At 36.7% G+C, this 26,026-nt stretch overlaps 1 protein-coding gene across 5 annotated transcripts in view; it reads right to left on the bottom strand.

The window, feature by feature from the left end:
* Nucleotides 1-26,026, bottom strand: part of Alp1 (Alkaline phosphatase 1) — a 57,708-nt gene that overhangs the window by 20,385 nt on the left and 11,297 nt on the right. For all 5 annotated transcript variants that reach the window (XM_075307442.1, XM_075307445.1, XM_075307443.1 and 2 more), the window contains 2 exons: nucleotides 22,035-22,294; nucleotides 20,901-21,978 (listed from right to left, as the gene is read on the bottom strand). In XM_075307442.1, the coding sequence (XP_075163557.1) occupies nucleotides 20,901-21,978; nucleotides 22,035-22,294 (1,338 nt within the window). The remainder of the gene's footprint in view (nucleotides 1-20,900; nucleotides 21,979-22,034; nucleotides 22,295-26,026) is intronic.

The following is a 26,026-nucleotide window of genomic DNA, read 5'->3' as shown; positions in this document are numbered from 1 at the left end:
GGATGCAGGATCCAAAATCTATGACAGTATCCTTCATACTTACTAATCAATTTCGAGAATGATGCACCTTTTTTCCCAATCGAAATTGCCATTAGTTTCTGTTGAACCTTATGGTAATAATAAGATACAATGTAAAGGGTGATACGGTCAAAATTTGGTCAATATAAACTTGACGTTTTTCTTTCTATTTTGCATTTAAAAAACCTGAACACCCCTCATTTTGAAGGTGTGTGTTTGTAGAATGTTGCTCCTATTTTGATTTTGGAATTCACTCTTCAGTTGTCAAAATGCCGTCCAAGCAAGAAGAGCAGCGTATCAAAATTTTGCTCGCGCATCGCGAAAATCCGAGCTACTCGCACGCAAAACTGGCAAAATCGCTAAAAGTTGCCAAAGCAACCGTTACAAATGTAATAAAAGTGTTTGGGAAACGTTTGTCGACAGCCAGGAAGTCTGGATCGGGGGGAAATCGAAAACCGGAAGCCGCTGAGACGACAAAGAGAATTACCGGTAGTTTCAAGCGAAACCCTAACCTCTCTCTCCGAGATGCCGCAAATAAGCTGGGTGTATCGTCTACAACCGTGCATCGAGCCAAAAAACGAGCCGGACTATCGACTTACAAGAAGGTAGTGACTCCAAATCGCGATGATAAACAAAATGCGACGGTCAAAGCGCGATCCCGGAGGCTGTACACGACGATGCTGACGAAGTTTGACTGCGTGGTAATGGACGACGAAACCTACGTCAAAGCCGACTACAAGCAGCTTCCGGGACAGGAGTTTTATACGGCAAAAGGAAGGGGAAAGGTAGTAGATATTTTCAAGCACATAAAACCGTCAAAGTTCGCAAAGAAATATCTGGTTTGGCAAGCCATCTGTACCTGTGGCTTGAAAAGCAGCATTTTCATAGCTTCCGAGACTGTCAACCAAGAAATTTACGTGAAAGAGTGTTTGAATAAACGTCTGCTGCCTTTCCTGAAGAAACGCGGTTGTTCCGTACTGTTTTGGCCGGATTTGGCATCTTGCCATTACGGTAAAAAGGCCATGGAGTGGTACGCCGCCAACAACGTGCAGGTGGTTCCCAAGGACAAGAACCCTCCCAACACGCCAGAGCTCCGCCCAATTGAGAAATACTGGGCTATTGTCAAGCGGAACCTAAAGAAGACCAAAAAACTGCTAAGGATGAGCAGCAGTTCAAGGCAAACTGGCTTTCTGCGGCGAAGAAGGTGGCTGTACAAAATCTGATGGCAGGTGTCAAGCGTGAGGCCCGGCAATTCGGATTTGGAAAAGTGAAAGCCTAACTGAATATTTTTCCTGAATTTTATACTAATTGAACTTGAAAAAGAAATTTAATTTGATTTTTTAAATAAACGATTTCACCGATTTACACGCGTTTTCCCTTGACCAAATTTTGACCGTATCACCCTTTATAGTATCATTCATAACGAAATTAGATGAACAACATAAAATTGGATGTGCGTATAAGCCAGATAGGGTTTTTCTCTGGGATCCCGATCCCGGGAATTCGCAATTTTTTCGCTCCCGCTTTCCCGGGAATTAAGTGCAAGAATTCCCGGGAAGTTTTCTTTGCAGTATTTTATATAAAATTGAGGGATAAATACTACAAAAACATTATTTTTAGTACTATTTTCATTACACTTCCAAAATCTACTTTAACTATTTTCAACTGCCATTTTCTTTGTAAGTAAGATACTTCAAATCCAGTTTGAGATTTAGAGTCTCATGTGAATGGGGTTAATTTAGCCTAAGTAGAGAATTGGTTTTGGTATTTTTGTTTAGATAATTATTTTGCAAATTGCATTTTCCTATTTGAGTCTGGTACCAAGTAGTAATAGTTGCCTTGTCCGAGTCGTGGGTTCTAGCCCGGCCTACCAATTGCACTTCCTAATTTTTTATCTTCATATTTTTGTAAACCGAAATTCCAATAGACTGGTAGACTAATGGTGATTTCGATTGGTAAAAAATATGTTGCATATTTTACACCTTACCCCCATAAATCGAAAATTTTTGTTCGATTGGAAAATTGGGTGCAGCCTACCCAAAATGTGCACGTTCGATTGACGGAGTGTTACCCATCGCAAGAGCAAAAGTGTAACCCATTTTACACCGTAGCTGGTCTACGGTGCAGAGGGTTACACTTTCAATCAGATGTTGAAAACGGTTTTATTCTTCGGCCTAAATAATAGCGTTGTTGCAAATACAAAAGAAAGTGCGTGACGAGTGTATTGTGGTTGCTTTTCAATTTCTTCAACACAGCTGATTAATTTACCAAGAAGAAGCATATCAATTGTTTAGTGCCGCGACAACAAAATTCGGTATTAAATATTTTTATTATAATAGCAAAATGCAAAAAGCACATGCGTTTTTTTTTACGAAAACCATTGGAGATGCGCTATTGGAGAGTAGTTCTTCTGACGACGAGGAAGAAGTTACAACATTATTGCTTGGACGAAGTGACCAACGGCGAGTTAAAAACTTTGTTGAGGATGTAATTAATTTGTACTCTGAAGTAGAAGTAAGATCATTAAAAATATATAAAATCAAAAGTTTTAACAATTTCAATTTAGTTCAAGAAAAATTTGCGTGTTAGTCGAGATTCCAGTAATAAGGTAAGTACTATGTTCGCTTTTCGCGTTGAAATTTTCATGGTTACTTTATTAAAACAGTTCAATATAAAGCAGACAAATTAACTCAATTGATGCGTAGTTTCTTGTTCCTCTAGATTTCGGCAAGACTTTACAGGAATAGGTTTGTTTTCATTTATAATTTTTATTATTTAAGGAAAAATAATCGCGAAAATAAAGTGGTTTTCAACTCGAAAACCGAACATAGTACCTACCCATAGTTGTTAATAATAATCGAAATATTTCCGCCAAATTTCTTTTTTTGATTTTATATAAGTGTTGCACCATTTTTGTTCGTTTTCACACACAAATAGTGTTGTCATTGCAAGGGGTTTCGGCAACATTGTGGTAACACCATAAAATGTTGTACCATTTGTATGCAACACTTTTTCCCCAAACGAAATCACCATAAGTAACACTTTATAAACAATGGGTCATTTTACCTTATATAACCACTTTTGCAAACATGACAACTTTTATTATGATAGTTACTTTAATTTCAAATATAGATGGTGTATTCCTTCTGGGAATATTGGCCGAACATATAGTGACATATAGGGACTCTGTTTTACGATGGTGACATCGAAATAAGTTTTTTTTTTCATTTTCCATATAATTTTTAATGTTACAAAAAATCCTGCTATATCGGAAGAGACTGTCCATTGTAAAAGCTTTTTGTATTTTGCTATTACAAAATATTTCTTATCTAAGTCGGATTTTCTTCTTGACGCTCGGAATCTGTGAGGTTTATATCAAAGAAAATTCAAGAAAAGTTTCAACGAAAAATCTTTTTTTACATACAGCGCACGTTAAAAAATTTATAATTTGAATTAATCGCTGTTGTTTTTGTTATAAAATAATTTTATTTTTTAACATGAACAAGTATATACGGCCGTAAGTTCGGCCAGGCCGAATCTTATGTACCCTCCACCATGGATTGTGTAGGGACTTCTACTAAAGGCTGTCATCCACAAATCGAATTACTTGGATTGCGATAACACTTGCCGATGGCAAGGTATCGTAAAACTTTTTAACACTGTCTTCTAAATTGTAAGTTAGCCCATACGGGGTATATATTAAACAAAAAAAGGCCGATTAAATACGTATATAATCTAGTTTGACAAAATTTTCTATAGAAATAAAATTTTGACAAAATTTTCTATAGAAATGAAACCTTGACAAAATTTTCTATAGAAATAAAATTTTGACAAAATTTTCTATAGAAATAAAAATTTGACAAAATTTTCTATAGAAATAAAAACTTGACAAAATTTTCTATAGAAATAAAATGTTGACAAAATTTTCTGTGGAAGTAAAATGTTGACAAAATTTTCTATAGCAATACAATTTTGACAAAAATTTCTATAGAAATAAAATGTTGACAAAATTTTGTATAGAAATAAAATTTTGACAAAATTTTGTATAGAAATAAAATGTTGACAAATTTTCTACAGAAATAATTTTTTTACAAAATTTTCTATAGAAATAAAATTTTGACAAACATTTCTATAGAAATAAACTTTTGACAAAACTTTCTATAGAAATGAAATTTTAACAAAACTTTCTATAGCAATAACATTTGACAAAATTTTCTATGGAAATAAAGTTTTGGTAGATTACAAAATTTTCTATAGAAATAAAATTTTGACAAAATTTTCTATGGAAATAAAGTTTTGACAAACATTTGTATAGAAATAAACTTTTGACAAAACTTTCTATAGAAATGAAATTTTGACAAAACTTTCTATAGTAATAAAATTTGACAAAATTTTCTATGGAAATAAAGTTTTGGTAGATTATTTTTGGCGATATGGACCAATTTTTGTGTAATAAGTCATCGGCAATAATAACTAAAGACCGATATGGACCAATTTTTACATGGCTGTTAGAGGCCATATATTGACAAAATGTACCAAATTTCAACCGTATCGGATGACTTTTGCTCCTCCGGACGTCAAATCTGGGGACGGTTTATATGGGAACTATATATAATTATGGACCGATATGGACCAATTTTTGCATGGTTGTTAGAGACCATATACTAACACCATGTACCAAATTTCAACTGGATCGGATGAATTTTGCTCTTCCAAGAGGCTCCGGAGGTCAAATCTGGGGATCGGTTTATATGGGGGCTATATATAATTATGGACCGATATGGACCAATTTTTGCATGATTGTTAAAAACCGTATACTAAGACCACGTACTAAAATTCAACCGGATCGGATGAATTTTGCTCCTCCAAGAGGCTCCGGTGGTCAAATCTGGGGATCGGTTTATATGGGAGCTATATATAATTATGGGCCGATATGGACCAATTTTTGCATGGTTGTTAGAGACCATATACTAACATCAGGTACCAAATTTCAATCGGATCGGATGAATTTTGCCCCTCCAAGAGGCTCCGGAGGTCAAATCTGGGGATCGGTTTATATGGGGGCTATATATAATTATGGACCGATATGGACCAATTTGTGCATGGTTGTTAGAGACCGTATACTAAGACCACGTACCAAATTTCAACCGGATCGGATGAATTTTGCTGCTCCGGGAGGCTCCCCAAGCCAAATTTGGGGATCGGTTTATATGGGGGCTATACGTAAACGTGGTCCGATATGGCCCATTTTCAATACCATCCGACCTACATCAATAACAACTACTTGTGCCAAGTTTCAAGTCGATAGCTTGTTTCGTTCGGAAGTTAGCGTGATTTCCACAGACGGACGGACAGCCGGACAGACGGACGGACGGACAGACGGACAGACGGACGGACGGACGGACATGTTTAGATCGACTCAGAATTTCACCACGACCCAGAATATATATACTTTATGGGGTCTTAGAGCAATATTTCGATGTGTTACAAACGGAATGACAAAGTTAATATACCCCCATCCTATGGTGGAGGGTATAAAAATGTTTGGAGAACGTAGAGGGTAATCATGTGGTGAAAGTAGGGTACCTCATTTTTTGATATCGGGTGGGGAATGGGGACATCCCTCTTGCCCGACTTTTTCAAAATTGGGCCAAGGTTATGTTAGGTTAAAGTGGCAGCCCGATTAAGATTCAGGCTCACTTAGACTATTCAGACCATTGTGATACCACATTAACTAAAAGTACCTATTACATATGGGCACTTCTAGTTTTAACCGCTGAACCTTCTTGATTATTTTTTTTTTGTTGAACCAACCAGATTGTTGCAAAAACATTAGCAGACTGCTTAAGTTAACGTTTTCCAGATCCGCCAGTAATCTGAAGCAATATGCTCCTAAAAGTTGCTTGCGCTTTACACAAAATGCAGGACACTCACACAAGAGGTGTTTAATTGATTCCTTTTCCTCCGCATCATGACAGCTCATACAATAGTCATTATACTTCGCGCCTATAGTTTTTGCAAAATCGCCTATCAGGCAGCGACCCGTTATAACAGATATCAGGAGTGATATCTGACTTCTCGAGAACACTAGCATATCTAGTGTGCGGTTTAAGTTTAAATGGGACCATATTTGCTTGGTGTCGTTACAGCCCTTGCAATTCTCCCATCGAACATTAGCCATCATAACAGCCTTCTCACGCAGCATGAGCTTGCAGGTAACCAGGGGCATACTAACAGATTCTAGTTCCCCTGGAATATGTAAGGTAGTCCCTAGCCTTGCCAACTCATCCGCTTCGCAGTTCCCCGGTATGTTCCTATGGCCAGGCACCCATATTAGGTGAATATTGTACTGCTCAGCCATCTCATTGAGAGATTTGCGGCAGTCGATGGCTGTTTTCGAGTTGATGAACACAGAGTCCAAGGATTTTATTGCAGGTTGACTGTCTGAGTATATATTAATGCCCACATTTTTTGGAACATTACTTCTCAACCAATTCGCCACCTCTCTTATTGCTAATATTTCAGCCTGAAAAACACTACAGTGATTAGGTAATCTTTTCGCTATTCGAAGTTCCAGACCACTAGAATATACTCCGAAACCCAATTGTCCATCCAATTTGGAGCCATCAGTGTAGAAATCTATATATTCTTTATTCCCCGGGGTCTGTGTGCACCACGCCTAACTGTTGGGGATTAGAGTCTTTTTGTCGAAAGTGCACGAAAGTGAAGTGCCGGTCACCAGACTACAACACCATATAGCATTATAGGTCTAACGACTGCCGTGTATAGCCAATGCACAATTTTTGGTTTTAGTCCCCACTTTTTCCATATTGCCTTTTTGCACGAGTATAAAGCTACCGTTGCTTTCCTCGCCCTTTCTTCAATATTACGCTTAAAGTTCAGCTTCCTGTCCAAAATAACGCCAAGGTATTTTGCACACTCACCAAAGGGAATTTCAATTCCCCCTAAGGAAATGGGCCTAACCGTGGGAGTTTTGCGATCTTTGCAGTACATGACTAGTTCTGTCTTTGCAGGATTTACCCCAAGACCATTGTCTTTCGCCCATTTCTCAGTCATCCGGGGGGCCCTCTGAATAATATCTCTGATTGTGGATTGGAATTTTCCCGTGACTGCTAGAGCCACATCATCTGCGCATGCCACCAGTTTTATCCTTTCTTTTTCTAGGGAAACCAGAAGGTTATTTATAGCAACATTCCAAAGAAGAGGTGATAGAACTCCTCCTTGGGGAGTGCCTCTGTTCACATACCTTTGTATGTTTGCTTGTCCTAGTGTGGCTGAAATACGTCTCTTCATTAGAAGTTCGTCTAACAGCCTTATACATGGATCAACATTCAGAGTTGTCAGTTGATACATCCTTTATATATCGCCGACAACCAGGGGATTATTCTGTCAGTCACTGCTTGTAACTCCGCCGGAGTAATTCCATCAGGTCCGGGGGATTTGAATGGTCCAAAGCTATTTAACGCCCATCTTATTCTAGATTCCGATACAATTTCCTCGATAGGAAACGACCGCTGAGCCACTGTGGCACCGCCAGAACCTGGTTCAACCGTCTGGTTTCCAGGAAAATGTGTGTCCAATAGTACCACCAGCGTCTCCTCACTGGACGTTGTCCAATTGCCCTCCAATGTTTTAATGAATCCTGGAGCGGAGTTGGTGGATCATTACCAGTATACTGCAATAGTTTGAACCCCGGAGTACTTAATTCACATATTTTGTTTCTATAAACATATGGTTCTTGAATAAGAACTATGTCTATGTCCCCTTTCATCAGGACAACTTTTAAGGCAGCACATGCAGCCTTACAATGATGAAGATTTATTTGGAGGATCCGTAAGACCATCGAGATTTTCAACAACCGTCACATCAGCCGCTTCAATCGAGTCATCAAGAATGCCCTCTTCAGAGATGTCGGTGACTCTAGCAATAACCATAGGTTCAACTTTGGTGAGTTCTGAGGCAGTAGAAACATCGTCACGCATACGGTATCTATCCATGTCTTCAACTTTGTTATCTTCCTCGACTTCGCAAGAGGATCCGCTTACTTCTGATTCAGACAGAGGCTTGTCCATTTCTGAATCCTTTAGCTGATCGTTTTTATACCCTCCACCATAAGATGGGGGTATATTAACTTTGTCATTCCGTTTGTAACACATCGAAATATTGCTCTAAGACCCCATAAAGTATATATATTCTGGGTCGGGGTGAAATTCTGAGTCGATCTGAGCATGTCCGTCCGTCCGTCTGTTGAAATCACTCTAACTTCCGAACGAAACAAGCCATCGACTTGAAACTTGGTACAAGTAGTTGTTATTGATGTAGGTCGGATGGTATTGCAAATGGGTCATATCGGTCCACTTTTACGTATAGCACCCATATAAACGGACCCCCAAATTTGGCTTGCGATTGCTCTAAGAAAACCAAATTTCATCCGATCCGGCTGAAATTTGGTACATGGTGTTAGTATATGGTCTCTAATAGAGGTCTGCACAGTTCCATTTGTAAATGCAGAGTACACGTGTACTTGCTACATGAGTACATCTATTTGAAAGAGTTGCAAAACAATTGGTACACATTTTGATGAACACCAAAAGCCACGAGTAACTTCTTGTTGCTACTCTGATGTCTTCACTATAAACAAACACATATTCCTCTTTCTCTCTTATTGAAGTGTACTCAGAGTGATCACGTCGAGTATGTTGCGCGAACAAAACTTCATAGAGTACTCCATGTACCACATGCAGTTTCAGAAATACAAAAAAACAGTTACTCTCCATAATATATGTTTTGGTTTGTTATAAAGAGGGGCAAACGTTAAGGTAAGTGTGTGACATACATAAATATATGAAATATGTGATATACATACATATCTATGATTAATAATAATGGAAAGTTTTGCTTCGCACATACTGAGAAATACTTGTGGTACCACGTGAAGTGAAGAGAATCCATGTTGTACTTTTTCTCAAGTACTTACATTTTTATTGTTCCTTTTTTTCGGAACACATATTGTTTCGGATAAGTACTTGGTGGTATTTGACAAGCAAGTGTTCTCTTCACTTCACTACTTGCGCTCTGAGAGAAAGACAGTGTATGTACTATATTCGACAGCGAATTGCATACATGCAGTGAAAAGTTATTCGATGCAGACCTCTAGTCTCTAACAACCATGCAAAAATTGGGCCGCATCGGTCCATAATTATATATAGCCTCCATATAAACCGATCCCCCGATTTGGCTTGCGGAGCCTCTAAGAGAAGCAAATTTCATCCGATCCGGCTGAAATTTGGTACATGGTGTTGGTATATGTTCTCTAATGACCATGCAAAAATTGGTCCATATTGGCCCATAATTATATATAGCCCCCATATAAACCGATCCCCAGATTTGACCTCCGGAGCCTTTTAGAGGAGCAAAAGTCATCCGATCCGATTGAAATTTGGTACATGGTGTTAGAATATGGTATCCAGCAACCATGCAGGAATTGGTCCACATCGGTCCTTAATTATATATAGCCCCCATATAAATCGATCCCCAGATTTGTCCTCCGGAGCCTCTTGGAGGAGCAAAATTCATCCGATCCGGTTGAAATTTGGAACATGGTGTTAGAATGTGGTCTCTAACAAACACGCAATAATTGGTCCATATCGGTCCATAATTATATATAGCCCCCATATAAACCGTTCTCCAGATTTGAACTCTGGAGCCTCTTGGAGGAGCAAAATTCATCCGATCCGGTTGAAATTTGAAACGTGGTGTTAGTATAAGGCCGCTAATAACCATGCCAAAATTGGTCCGTATCGGTCTATAGTTATATATAGCCAATCACACAAAAATTGGTTCATATCGGTTCATAATCATGGTTGCCACTCCAGCCAAAAATAATCTACCAAAATTTTATTTTTATAGAAAACATTGCCAAAATATTATTTCTATAGAAAATTTTGTCAAAATTTTATTTCTATATAAAATTTTGTCAAAATTTTATTTCTACAGAAAATTTTGTCAAAACTTTATTTCTATAGAATTTTTTTCCAAGTTTTACTTCTATAGAAAATGTTGTCAAAATTTTATTTCTATAAAAACTTTAAACTTAATTATATACATATTGTTACGTTTTTATATTTAGGCGTTTTTAATTATCCGACAATTAAAACACAGTTCTTTTAAATAACGACAATCTACAATTTATTTACTATGACTTCACACTTTACAATTCGTTCACACTGAAGTTATTCGTTTGACGCTTTAATTAAGACTGACTCGTTAGCAGCATGCGAGCGCTTTTATATATGACGGTGTGGCAATACGAGAACATTCTGGTAGCACTACAATATTCTGGCAACGCCAGAACATTCTTAGACAATGCTAGAAGGATCTACGACCATTAAGTAATTCGTCTGGTGGCTGCCAAACACATACACACTCACATAGATATATGCTCGCATTACTACAACAACAATGACAATAGACAATGAGATGAAATGAGAAAGCAAAATAACAAAGCAAAGGGGTTGTTATTCTATGAGAGAGTAAAAACTAACATTTCGGTAAGCAAACAAAAGAACATAAAAGAAATTCAGGAAAATACTAGAAAATGAATAGATGATTCCAACAAGTGATAGCGAAATTTTATCGTTACAATTTTAAATTTTAAATTAACGGAAACTAATTTAAATAAACTTATATCTATAATTATCAAATTCGTAACACTGCCTCCCGCTTAAGCCTGTTCGTCCCGAACAGGCACAGAACCTGTTCCGTAAGGAGCCAATCGTTCCAGATGTACAACTTTCATCTTTGATCTAGGGCTGTCGTCCTTCTGAATCCGGTATACAACATCATTGATCTTCTTGATGACTTTGTATGGGCCTTCCCACTGTGTTTGCAGTTTAGGACACAATCCTTTCTTTCGTTGCGGGTTAAATAGCAGAACCAATTCTTCTTCTTGGAAGCCTTCAGTATTTACAGCACGATCGTATCTCGCCTTCATTCTGTTGCTGACCATTTTTATTTTGTTGCGCACTGATTCGTGAACTTCACCGAAAGTGTTTGGGATGTCGTTTCTGTTTTCTTCCATGGCGAGCTCATTAGGTTTAGCACCGAATATCAGATCACCAGGCAACTTCAACTCAGTTCCGAATAGAACATTGGCCGGTGTTCGAGAGGTGGAATCATGAATGGCAGATCTATACGACAGCAAAAACTTTGGTATATGCTCGTCCCAGTCCCTCTGGCCGTTGTCCACTACTTTTCGAAGATGTTCCTCCAGAGTGCGATTAAACCTTTCTACCATGCCATCGGATTGTGGATGTAATGGTGTAGTCCTCGTTTTCTTGATACCAAGGGATTCACACATCTCTTTGAATATGGCCGATTCAAAATTTCTTCCCTGGTCTGAGTGAATCTCGGACGGCACACCGTAGCGACATATCCAGTTTTTGTTGACAACATCCACAATCGTTTTTGCTTCTTGGTTTGGAATTGCATACACCTCCGGCCATTTGCTGAAGTAATCCATGACCACAAGGACATAACGGTTTCCAGAATCACTTACTGGGAAAGGGCCTGCCACGTCCATTGCTATTCTTTCAAACGGAGCTCCTGGTCTATATTCTTGCATAGGACCTCGACTTTTCCTTGTTGGACCTTTCGCCTTCATGCACTTCTCGCAATTGGCTACCCATTCAGCAATTGATTTCTGGCATCCAACCCAGTAGAATCGTTGCTTCACTTTCTCGGCGGTTTTGGTTATTCCCAGATGACCTCCACTGGGACCATTATGGAACTCCGCCAAAACATCTCTTATTTTGGAATCTGGAACGATGATCAAATTTCGGCTGCTCTTGCCATCTTCGCTTTCCCATTTACGTTGCAGGGATCCATTGACTAGAACTAAACTATCCCATTGAGCCCAGTATGCTTTCATAAGTGGACTTTCGGCTGCGATGTCTTTCTTGCTGGGTTTCTTATTTTCTTGTTTTGCCGAAATAATTTTTCTCAGAATGGGATCTTTATGTTGCTCTGTTGACCAGTCTGTGCCAGATTCGATGTGTAACTGTCTGACATTTACAACTGTCTCCTTTGGTTCAGCCTTCGAGTAGCGTCTGCTTTCTACATTGCAATGCCGTCGTGTCAAGGCTTGATCAATAACTTGTTTGCCAGCTTTTCTATTATCCGCAAAATTTGAATTTGAGTCGCTTGGCTTTGTGGTCGCCTTCTTCTGATTATTGTTTAATGGAGATGGCGAGATTGACCCCGACGTTTTACGCCACGCTTTACATTCCCGGGAAAGATGTCCAGCCTTATCACAGTTATAGCATTTCATTCTAGATTTATTTGCTTGCTGCTTCATTTCTTGCATTATCTGCTTTAGAGCCTCTTTTACCAATTCAATGACCGATTTCGATTCTTCACACTCGGTCTCTACTCTGCGTACTTTGTGAATTTGAGGCCGCGCCAGCAATCTCGCAGTCTCTTGTACAAGTGCAAATGTTACTGTTTCTGTGAATGTAGCTTTTTGTGCGGCATATGTTGCACATTTTATCTCAGGGTCTCGAATGCCATTCACAAAGGTCTCAATTTTGATGCGGTCCACAAGTGGGTGACTCTCTCCTGGGTATGTCAGTAGCACCAACCGCTCAACTTCTGTTGCAAAGTCTTGTAGAGTCTCGTTTGATTTCTGGACTCTACCTCTTAATTCCATTCTAAAGATGTCTTGCTTGTGCTCTCCACCATACTTGCGTTGAAGTGCCGCTATTACTTCATTATAGTTATTTCTAGAAGCAGCGGGAATGCTTTGTATCACATCAGCAGCATTGCCCTTTAATGCCAATAGAAGTTCAATTGCTTTATCATCGTCATTCCACAAATTTCTAGAAGCAACCATTTCGAATTGGAATTTGAAGACATCAAATGACGTTGAGCCATCGAAAACAGGAGTTTTGATTTTTGAGCCCTCGATGACGCGCACTGGACCACCTTTAATTTCCAGCTCTGACATTTTTTTCTCGATGTGCAGAAACTTCTCATCATGAACCATAATTTTCTCATCCACAGAAAGAACTTTCTTATCCAATCCCACAATTTGATTTTCTATATGGTCCACACGTTTTTCCATGCCTTCAGAAATTTGTTGTAGTTTTTCATTGAGAATTCTAGAATTTTTGTCGAATTTTTCTTCCAATTTTCTTGAACTTGCTTCCATTTGTAGGGCATTTTCTTTCAGCAATTTTCTAGAAGTTTCTTCCATTTTTCTAGAATTTTCTTCCATTTTTCTAGAATTTTCTTCCATTTTTCTAGAATTCTCATCCATGATTTTCCTAGAGTTTTCCTCCATCATTTTGCTCAAAACACTGAGCATTGATGTGTAGTCCACAACACTCGAAGCCACAGACGGAGTTTCTATACTGCTGGTATTGACGAGTATTGATTCATCAATGTCTTCCTTATAATCAAACTCATGCGTCGCAATGTCAATATTACGCCGTTCAAACTCTTCCAGTAGACGCTTTTGAAGCTGGGCCTTATTGCCTGTTGTCGGCAGCTCCAGTTTGCTCAACTCCTTTTTTAGGTCTTCCACTCGAAGCTCATTAAACTTCATTGTAGATTTTTTTTTCGTTATCCCACTTCTGACACCAATTGTTACGTTTTTATATTTAGGCGTTTTTAATTATCCGACAATTAAAACACAGTTCTTTTAAATAACGACAATCTACAATTTATTTACTATGACTTCACACTTTACAATTCGTTCACACTGAAGTTATTCGTTTAACGCTTTAATTAAGACTGACTCGTTAGCAGCATGCGAGCGCTTTTATATATGACGGTGTGGCAATACGAGAACATTCTGGTAGCACTACAATATTCTGGCAACGCCAGAACATTCTTAGACAATGCTAGAAGGATCTACGACCATTAAGTAATTCGTCTGGTGGCTGCCAAACACATACACACTCACATAGATATATGCTCGCATTACTACAACAACAATGACAATAGACAATGAGATGAAATGAGAAAGCAAAATAACAAAGCAAAGGGGTTGTTATTCTATGAGAGAGTAAAAACTAACATTTCGGTAAGCAAACAAAAGAACATAAAAGAAATTCAGGAAAATACTAGAAAATGAATAGATGATTCCAACAAGTGATAGCGAAATTTTATCGTTACAATTTTAAATTTTAAATTAACGGAAACTAATTTAAATAAACTTATATCTATAATTATCAAATTCGTAACAATATATATTTAATCGGCCTTATTTAGTTTAATATATACCACGTATGGACTATGTGGTATATATTACGGTGTTAGGAAGTTTTAAGATACCTTGCCCTCGGCAAAATTGTAATTCGATTGTGGATGACAGTCTTCAGTAGAAGTTTCTACGCAATCCATGGTGGAGGGCACATATGCTTCGGCCTGGCCGTATATACTTGTTATATACCTTCATTTGGATATAATGAAAGCCATAACATACACGGCCCTGAGACTTCGCTAGATGTGGCAAAGACTGAGGGTTAAATATAAACACTGTCTTGGTCCATCCACTTCATCCAAACGGCCAACCTTCCAATCAGCTGTTGGAAGATCTGGATTGCATCGTTTCAGCCTGTTTAAAATAGATTCAGGGTCAGAAGGGTTTGCAGGTATCCACGCATGTGCTCTAGGTCTAGCCGGTATGTCTTTCTTCTCGACTAACTCTAGAGCAGCTCCTTCCCAAACTTCACCAATTTGTATCAGTGCAGCTTTAAAACATTCTATAGACCTCTGGTCCTCAAATGCGACTAGCTTAAATCGTCCTTGATACCAAGCAGCCTCTTGGTGTCGAGGATCTGGGCCGGGAAACTTTTCCAGCACCTGTGAGTAGACGACAGACAGAGCATTCTCAATTTCCCCCAATTTTTGCTCTGGAACCATACCGTCCAATGCTTATTTATTAATGATAGCCATTACAAGGCTGTCTTTAGCAACTGAGGCAAACGACCTTTGATCCCTTTTGGAGGATGGCAGCTCATCCGGCGATCGTTCCCTTTTTCCAGTCTCAAGAATTCCTTTAGCCCATTTTAAGGAATCGCTTTGTTTAGCCGACAGCGTGCTTGGGTCGACTGATCCTAACTTCTTTAGGATAAACAAAGCATTTCTGCGTTCCTTGAATCTCTTTCGTGAGGGATTACCTCCTTTTGATGTCGTTACCTTAGAAAAAGTTCGACTTGTCAGAGTGTCGCCACCTGTCGACCCGTCTACAGGTCGACTAATTGCGCCTAACTCTTGGTCATTGCCCAGATTTATAACTTCAGTCGATACCCGTCCACTGGGCCCTGAAGTTAGCAACCCAGTGGATGACTTTGAATTTCGCTGCATGGTGGCTTAATATCCCACCACACTTGAAATTCTTAGTAGGTACCTATTACGATGAGTTAATCCGCTATTAAAAAACACGTACGTTCCGTTCGACGGTTGAATATTGGGCCAAAGTTCTCCGATTTGTGTGAAATTTCCAAGGAAGGTTAGGGTGATGTCTAGACAAAGACAAGCTACTTTATTTTTCGATATTTGATTGCGGAGATGGGCAACTGTAAAAAAGTAAAAATTCTCTGATTTACTTGAGATTTACAGAGAACACGCCGTGAGGTTATGAATTTATTAATGCGTACCCGATTTTTAATATTTGGACGGGAAGAGGGACCTCCCCCTTGCCGGCGTTTTTGAAAATTGGAATAAAATTATCCGATTTGCTTGAACTTCAGGGAAGGTTGAAGGGGACGTCTAGGCAAAGAACAGCTACTTTATTTTTCGATATTTGGTCGAGGAGGGGCTTTCCCTTTGTCTCACTTTTTTTTAAAGCACAGTGAAAAAACTTAAATTTGTTGACTTACTGAAATTTTACGGAGGACTTGGGGGAGACTATGAAATTTATATGAGATATATGATTTTTTAATATTTGGTCGAGGAAAAATGAAAGGGCACAGGGAGACCTCCTTTCTCATCAAGTCCACACGCACAGAAAAAACATGTTTGGACATGGTTGCCGCATCCATTTAGTGCTTATCTAGAGTATGTAATTGTCGCGAAAATAAGGATGCCAGACGTGCTCTTTTAAAGAGCACATGTGCTCTTTTTTACAAAATGTGCTCTTAAAACAAGACAGGCCAAAAGAGCACGTAAAAGTGCTCTATTTTTAGTTAAGTGCGCTTTTTATGGATCACAGCAAATATTAATCCAACGCGATTCTAAAAATTATAAAAGTAAACTGAAAAGACGTGAATGTCGCACAAAGAGATTTTCCTACTCGTTATTTTCTAATTAAATAGTGTTTTACTTTATATATAAGGGTCGTAGAAGAGCACGCCGATGTTACTTCTTCACTTTGTACTCTGTAAAGAAACTTCTTCAATAACGTTTTTCACAAAAACACCAAAAAATGACTTACAAAGTATCGTAAGAAAATTAGCTTGAGTTGAATGTAGGTTATTTTATCTTTATTATATGTTATGTTATGCTTAAATGAATTATATTTCAATAAATTGGAATTAAATGTTTTTCTTTTATTTGAAAAAGAGTGCTCTATTTTTGTCGTATGTGCTCTTTTTATAAGCTGAATGTACTCTTTTTGCCTCTTCAAAATCTGGCATCCCTACGCGAAAACCATGTATTTTGTCTTTGTAAAAATAATTTTCTAGCGGAGTAAAATGTATGTTGGCAATAAGCATTTAAATGGTTCTCAAATGCCGCAAACATGTTCTATCATTTAAATGATAGAATTTAAGACCATTACATGGTCGGGAGAATCATGTTCCTGACCATAAAATTTTTCGATTTTTTGCAAGGAAAAAAGTATTTTTATAGGTTACGTATAGACATGTCCAGAACCATTACATGGCGATAAAGACCATGTACATTTTTTCGTGACCATTTAATTTTTTAACTTTTTGCAGCGAAATAAGTTTTATAAAAACATTGAGCAGGTACATACGATTTTCATTTCGCGCGTCAGTCGTGTGTCGATTGTTGCTTGGAATGGACGAAGAATACGGAATTATTGTGTTTTGTGTTCATTTATTTCTTCAGAAGTGGCACGTGGTATTATGTGAACACAAAAAAGGGAAGTGTAATTGGAAAAATGTACATGTGTTTGTTCTGCATTGTGCTATATGATATTTTTATTTACAGTTACATGATGTCTGCGTTTGTACATTTGATGGGCACGAAGTAATTATGAAATGATTACTTATTGTTGAAGTTGAACCGAAATAGAGTGTGTAAAAATATGTGATGTTCGCTTGCACGACATTATAAATATAAAATAAAACAATGTTTATTATTAGTTTATAAATAAATAAAGTTAATTTTGTGTTTTCTTCTTTCAAGTGGCGTCCTTTTCTCAACGGCGAAAAAAGTTTTTTCAAAAAGATCAAAACATTTTAGGTTATGACCATGTTCTTTTAACTGGATGAAAAACATTTTTGACAAATACCATAACATTTTACATCGTGACCATTGTATTTTGATTCAAACAAAATTATTTTTATCAATATAATAACATTTTAGACGAGGACAATTTTATTTTTCTTAGAACCATGTTTACTGAGCCAACATGGTTGCAGTTGAAAATGTTACATGGTCGCCACAAAAATAGATCCTATCATATTATTTTGCTCTTCGAATATGATCGTGACAATCATGTTTCTTCTCTGCGTGCATACCGTGAAACAATTAAACTTTTTCAATTTACTTGAAATTTACAAAGCCCGTATGGAAAGGTTATGAAATCAATATGGTATACTTGATTTTTGTGTATTTGGAGGGGAACCTTCTCCTTGCCCTACACTATGAAACTTGAAGGAAATTTTACAGATTTTCTTGGAATTTGCAGAGAAATTGGCGTCCCTTTACAAAAAATAGAGCAAAATCTAACCTTCTCCGATTTACTTGAAATTGGGGGAAGATGATTAAATTTATACAGCGTACATGATTTTTCGATGTCTGCTCCAACCAGGCACGGAATAGTGAAGTTGGGTAGTTTGTGAAATGAATATAGGGTACGTGAATTTGTGTTACGATATCTGGTCGGGGAAGGGCGAAGGAGGGGGGGTGTTCCCTTTTGTCCGATTTTTTTGTAAATAGAAAGTAGAGGATTGTTGATAAATGGGAGTTCTATACATAATTTTATGATTTTTCCACAGGTTTCTGTCAGACTTTTTTAAGTAAAAACTTAAATTTACATGAGGTTGACAGGCAACGTAGAGGGTGCTTCAATTTCCGGTATATGTTTGGGAAAGGCATGTTCTCCGCGTCCAACACTTTACCAAATGTTAACATGGTCAATTTTTAAATACTTTTACTTTTCCCTTCCCTTGACAAACCACGCATGTAAATCACAGGAAATGTAGAAGATTGTCCAACGATTTGAATACAGAACAACTAAAAACCCGACGTTTGATAAGCCAGCCCGTTTTACATCTGCATAACCACCCTATTTCTGTATATAAACGAAAAAGCAAGTAGTCCGATTTTTTTGAAATGTATGGGACACGTGTGTGGAAACCATGGAGTGATTAATCAGTACTTCAGTGTTTGTGCGAGACTTCCCCTGACCCTACTCTTTAAAAGAGTTCAAATCTTTTCGAATTTGTTTTCAGATCGAAGGATATGGTTGACTAAGTTAACGAAAATATGCTTCGGGAGGCGCAGCGAAACGGGCCTGGTTACGCTAGTTATACCCTCCACCATAGGATGGGGGTATATTAACTTTGTCATTCCGTTTGTAACACATCGAAATATTGCTCTAAGACCCCATAAAGTATATATATTCTGGGTCGTGGTGAAATTCTGAGTCGATCTGAGCACGTCCGTCCGTCCGTCTGTTGAAATCACTCTAACTTCCGAACGAAAGAAGCCATCGACTTGAAACTTGGCACAAGTAGTTGTTATTGATGTAGGTGGGATGGTATTGCAAATGGGCCATATCGGTCCACTTTTACGTATAGCACCCATAGAAACGGACCCCCAAATTTGGCTTGCGATTGCTCTAAGAGAAGCAAATTTCATCCGATCCCCCGATTTGGTTTGCGGAGCCTCTAAGAAAACCAAATTTCATCCGATTCGGCTGAAATTTGGTACATGGTATTAGTATATAGTCTCTAACAACCATGAAAAAATTGGTACGCATCGGTCCATAATTATATATAGCCTCCATATAAACCGATCCCCCGATTTGACTTGCGGAGCCTCTAAGAGAAGCAAATTTCATCCGATCCTGCTGAAATTTGGTACATGGTGTTAGTATATATTCTCTAATGATCATGCAAAAATTGGTCCACATCGGCCCATAATTATATATAGCTCCCATATAAACCGATCCCCAGATTTGACCTCCGGAGCCTCTTAGAGGAGCAAAAGTCATCCGATCCGATTGAAATTTGGTACGTGGTGTTAGTATATTGTCTCTAACAACCATGCCAAAATTGGTCCATATCGGTCCATAATTATATATAGCTCCCATATAAACCGATCCCCAGATTTGACCTCCGGAGCCTCTTAGAGGAGCAAAATTCATCCGATCCGGTTGAAATTTGCAACGTGGTGTTAGTATAAGGTCGCTAATAACCATGCCAAAATTGGTCCATATCGGTCTATAGTTATATATAGCCGATCCCCAATCACACAAAAATTGGTTCATATCGGTTCATAATGATGGTTGCCACTCGAGCCAAAAATAATCTACCAACATTTTATTTTTATAGAAAACATTGTCAAAATGTTATTTCTATAGAAAATTTTGTCAAAAGTTTATTTCTATAGAAAATTTTGTCAAAATTTTATTTCTATAGAAAATTTTGTCAAAATTTTATTTCTATAGAAAATTTTGTCAAAATTTTATTTCTATAGAAAATTTTGTCAAAATTTTATTTCTATAGAAAATTTTTTCCAAATTTTATTTCTATAGAAAATTTTTTCCAAATTTTATTTCTATAGAAAATTTTTTCCAAATTTTATTTCTATAGAATTTTTTTTTTCCAAGTTTTACTTCTATAGAAAATGTTGTCAAAATTTTATTTTGTCAAAATTTTATTTCTATAAAAACTTTAAACTGTATTATATACGTATTTATCGGCCTTATTTAGTTTAATATATACCACGTATGGACTATGTGGTATATATTACGGTGTTAGGAAGTTTTAAGATACCTTGCCCTCGGCAAAATTGTAATTCGATTATGGATGACAGTCTTCAGTAGAAGTTTCTACGCAATCCATGGTGGAGGGTACATAAGCTTCGGCCTGGCCGAGCCGTTTGTTTTAGTATAATATACATTGTTAGTTGTCCAGACAGCGCCTTATAACCATAGCTTTAGGCGATTTCCAATTTATTCAAATGTCTAAATATATGCCACATCGAAGCAAGTTTCCCTTTGACCGGTAACCCGGGAAATTCGAAAACAATGGCGCTTTCCCGGGAAAGGAAAAAGTTCGTGGAAAAAAACCCTAAAGCCAAAATTTCAGCATATGCTATGACCCTTTCATTGTATTGCATCTTCTCACTTCGACCTGATTTAGCTAGTTCTTTGTACTTATTTTTTAATAAACTGAATGTTTTCTTTCCTGAGAAACGAAATATTAGACAAAGTTTTCTTTTGGTGTTAAAAAATAAAAGTTACAAAAATACACAAATAAAGTGCTGCAATAAATGTTAGAGTATTTCAAAGAATTTTTCTTTTGGTGTACAACAATACTAATTCGATCCATAATGTAGCTCAGTTTTTTTTATAATCGTTTAGTATTAATAATACATGACTAAGTGAATCTGAAATATCTGGTGCCACTAATTCCAGTTAAAAGATTTTTGGTACTTACCGATTTTCGACATTTTTCTAACGTCGTAACGTTTGACTTCATCCATATCGTTCCCATAGAGAAATCTATGATAAGAATTTCGTAAACTATGTTTGCTCTTGGTTGAATACAGGAAATGATTAAAAGCAGGACCATTAGCATATGACAATGTTGTGTAGGGAAGAAAATCAATATCGGTTTTATCAGTACCTACACCGGTAATACTGGTGCCCAATAGCGGATAGCCATTTATTGTCATAGTGTGGCCATGGTCAGCACTCACCACAATTAGCGTGTCTTCTGGATTGGTAAGTTCGTAGGCTTGTTGAATTGCTTCATCGAACTGGACAGTTTCATCTAGAGCTTTCTTGGCTTTTGTTTCGTGGTGAGCGTGATCAATGCGTCCGCCTTCTATAAACAAAAAGAACCCGTTGGGTTCATTCTTTAGAACTGATATAGCAGCGACTGTCATTTCTTTAAGCGATGGCTGTGATCCATCATTGTCAAGATTATAATTCATATGGCTATTGGTGAAAATTCCAATAAGGTTATTTGTTGCATTTGCATTAAACTCTTTTAGATGTTGCCTGGTATAAGCAAACATAGATGGACCTTGTTTGGCGTTAATCCACTCGTCAATGAGATGTCTACCATCTAAACGTTCTCCCATATATCCAGAGCGATGGTCAGTCCCATTTGGCAACAATTTGCTAGCACCTCCACCCATGACAACATTAAACTTGCTCGATACTAAATTTTCCACTAATTGGCGACCAATATCGACACAGATATTTGGATCATTTCCCAGGCGAAGGATATCCTTGTCACTTTCATAGTCACGATGTGCAGTATGAGCATATGCCCCTGCTGGACTAGCATGTGTGACGCGTGTTGTTGTTACAATTCCTGTAGCCTTTCCTGCAGCTTGAGCCTTGCTAGCAATCGATTCCAGCTGATTTTCAACTTTTGTGGCACTTTGACAATCAGTCTTCAATACCATTGGCGATACTCCAATAGTCTCGTAGTTGGCCTTAACTCCAGTATGATAGGCTGTTGCTGTGCATGCGGAATCTGCCACTTGTCTGTCAGCACAATAGGTCTGAAAGATACACTTATTATCATATAATGATTTTTAAAACTCATGGCATGGAGTACCTTCGAAAGACCCACATATGGAAATCTTTCCATAAACAATGTGTTTCGTTCACCTATAATTCCCTTCATCTGTCCATCGTAAATTCGACTAGCAGTGACCGTGGGCACCGACATTCCATCACCAATGAAGAATATTACATTTTTTGCAATATTTCGATTTTCCCTGCGAAATACTCTATTTCTCAGTGTACGCAGAGAATCGTCCAACCAAAACTGAGGGGTTTTCAAAACGTCGGGATCGTTTAATTGATATGAATCATCTGAAATTTCGTAATAAATTAATTATCACTATAGTACAAGAAAACTACCATCGTATAAGGACAGACTTTATTTTATTTATGAAAGCCCAGTCGATAGAAAAGCAGTCACTCGAATTCGAATCAATTTGGGTTTCTGTATATTTATAAATTTTACCCTGTTCCAAATGTTAACAATGTTTTTACTTTTTTCTTAACGCATATTGTATATATTTATTTGTTACTCGACACCAAGTATGAAGTGACTTGCCTTTCGAAATAGAGGAACTAAAATCAATTTTTTTCGTTTGAAATACGAAAGAAAGCTATCGTTCGATATACAGGAACAGACCATAAGTAAAGAAAAAAATCATTGGCGCCAAATCATGACCATTTTAAGTATACAGCAGTTCATTTTTTCTATTTTTGAGAATCGTACGAAATTTCTCTTCTGCTTCAGTTCATATTGAACGTACACGGATGAAAAAGACTGTTTTTCATATGTTTGGCTATAAACATTATATGTTTGGAACACAAATTTTTAAACACAATATTTTTGAGTGCAAGCATATAATGTTCATAAACTAGCATAACATGTTTGGGACATATATGTTAATATGTTAGAACATATTATGTTTGGGACATAAAATGTTTGTAAATATAATATGCTTGGATGCAAACATATATTAATTTAGAAATAGCCTATAAACATATATGTGTTTAGTAGCTTGGAGCGTTATTTAACAGGGAGCGATATTGAATTAAGTTGGTGGTTGTTGCTTGTTATTACAAAATTAACATTTTATTTTTCCTTGGGCAATTGATCTGCTACTTCTTTGATCCTTACAAACTGTGTGGTCCGCTGTTCGAATCCTCGTCCAGCAAAAGGTAAAATTAAAATAAAAAAAATCATACAATTGAATAATTTCTTCTACAATGTTTGTATTACAGGAAAAGGTGCTAAGAACTAAAAAATCTCGTGGAAGTGAGAAAGATGTGGGGGAATATACAATTAGGCAGAAACAAAATTTTGAGCATTCAGGTCGAAAACCTATGTTGTTAGCACCTATATTACCTGTTTATTTTCATAATTCATTATGATTGTAAATATATAAATAAATAAATAAAATTTTGAGCACAATATTGTTTGGGAGATTTTTTTTAAGCATATAATATTTTTGGGTGCAAAATGCTTCCAAACATATTATATGTTCACACAATAACATATTGTTTTTTGGAAGACAACATTATTGAATTTGGATGCAAAAATACAAAATGTTTGGAACTTAGACTACCCAAACATATATTGTTTAGACCAATTTGCTTTCAAACATATTATATATTGGAAGAGATCAAACATATAAATGTTTGGGCAATACCCAAAAATGTATATGCTTGAAGCAAAATATGTTTGGGAGTATATGTTACAGAAGCGATTTTTTGTGAGCGTGTAGGTATACGTCATTTATGCGTAATTTAACTACGGTCTTTTTTCAGTGTATGGAGGATTGAACAATTAGCCAGATTTTTTTGTTAGCGTTTTTTGAATTGCTTTGAAAGTTTTAAACTTTTATCACCAAAAAAATTCGTTTGTTACAAAATTTTTATTTCGTCAATAAAAAATATTTTTGAATTAACAACACAGTCCATTTCGTTTATATCAAGCACTGTTCTTTTCTGACTTTAAGTCTTTAATAAGACACATTTTACAGTTCATAGTAAAAATTTAAAAAGTAGTATGTAATATTGAACATCTTTTCGGAGTCTTCCGAACATATCTGGAATATATACACTCATATAAAAAAGTCTGCTAAAAACAGCAGTCGATGTTTGCTGTTATATTTTTGTACTTTAGGGCCAAATGAACAACAATTTATAAAATTTTTAGGTTATAAATTTTTCCCCAAAGCATATTTAAGAACCAAAAGTAGTTTTTGGTATATTTTTGCACTGTAATATACTTACAAGCTCCTAAATAGATCAGCAAACATTTTGTTTGCTGTTATGTCTCAATTCGATAAATATTCAGATTTTTTTGTCAAATACTATAGATATACCTAAAATATTGTTTTAATTATATTAGGATAGTTCCTAAGTTGACATTTTTATTCGTTTTAGCCAAAATAAAATATGTTTTAGTGTAATCGAGCTTCCAAAATAGCAGGAAATGTTTGCTATTTCAGCAAACGGTGACTGCTGTCCCTTTTTCAGCAGACTTTCTGCTGTTTTAGCAGACTTTTCTGCTGTCCCTACTAACAAATTTCTTTGGGTGTATATATGAAAAAACTTTTTGGTGTTCGGTCGAAGCAGGGATCGAACCCACGACCCTTGGCATGCAAGGCGGACGTAGCTACCTCTGCTCCACGGTGCCCAACTAAATGTATGTTTCTGTTAAATAAAGTTTGTTTAATCGGCGCCGCAAGCTATCCTATATAAATATAACTTATATCGATAATTGTCTATTGATGACAATAACAGCAACATAGTTCAGTGTGTTGGCTTACAAATTGCATGGTCCGCGGTTCGATTCTCCGTCCAAGCGAAAGGAAAAATTTAAAAAATTTATAATATCGAATAATTTATTCTACATTGTTTGTATTACAAAAAAGGTGCTAAGAACTAAAAAACCTCGTGGAAGTGAGAAAGATGTGAGGGAAAATGCAATTACTCGTAGTCAGAAAAGATTGTTTTTATTTTTTTGAGTTAGTCTTTATGAAATTGTTTTTACATCCTGGAATAGAATAAAGGTTTATCACAAAAAGAATATACTTTTCTTCCAAATAAACTTCATTACAGCGAAAAGCAAATGAGAAACGAACTTTATTTGTCTAAAATTTCGTTTGGGAGGAAAGAATTATTTTTTGCGTGTAGGTAAAAAGCCTAACGGATCTACATGAAAATGGCCATAAATTGTATATAAGCAAATTAGATTTCCTTTATGGAAAAATAAATTGACATTAGACACTCAAAAGTGATATCATTTTAGAGACTAAAGATGGAATATAAAGCTTTTTGAAAACCAAAGCCATGTTATTATTGTTAAAACATCAACATTGTTCACCAATACTATTTATATGCGGGCATTTCACGCATATATTTTGACATTTATGTGGGACTTAATTTGGAGCGATTTATTGCTAGCTTAAATATGTGGGTTTTCTAACGTAGCATTTACATACATACGTTTTAATTATTTACACCGAAAAAAGTGGACTTATCATGAAATAAAATGTAGATGTTTTTAAAAATTTTAAATTAACTAAACCAGATTGTAAGTACCGACATGATAAAATTCAAGAAAATCTATTAAACAGTAATAATTTTCTTCTTTTGTTTAATAAATTTTGCTCGTGTAAAAAATCATTCTTTTATCTCATATGAAATTTTTGTCCAACGAATATCATTTGCTTTTCGCTGTAAACAAATTTATTGGAAGACAGTGTATTTCTATGTATATTCCAAAAATTTTCGTGTGATTTGGAAAGATTTTGAATTTTGTGAAGAAGTTCAAACAAGTGTAACAAGAAAAACTCGCTATCTTTGCATGTATTTTAAAGAAACCGCACTGAATAAAAGCATGCCCTGTTCCAAAGATTTTGTCTTTTCACCATTGATTCCGAGCCAAATAAGCGGGGAATTGAAGTAACCCAACCTTAAAAGAGAACACAATTCTCTTTTAAGGTTGGGTTTTCTTATTTGATTATAGGAAACAAATTTTAATTCATCACTTTTTTCAGCTTGTTTATTCATGTGCTA

The sequence above is a fragment of the Haematobia irritans genome, chromosome 4, assembly GCF_050003625.1.
Source record: "Haematobia irritans isolate KBUSLIRL chromosome 4, ASM5000362v1, whole genome shotgun sequence".
In the NCBI taxonomy this organism is placed as follows: domain Eukaryota; kingdom Metazoa; phylum Arthropoda; class Insecta; order Diptera; family Muscidae; genus Haematobia; species Haematobia irritans.
Note: the sequence above shows the minus strand (reverse complement) of the source record. Positions and strands in the feature narration are given on the sequence as shown.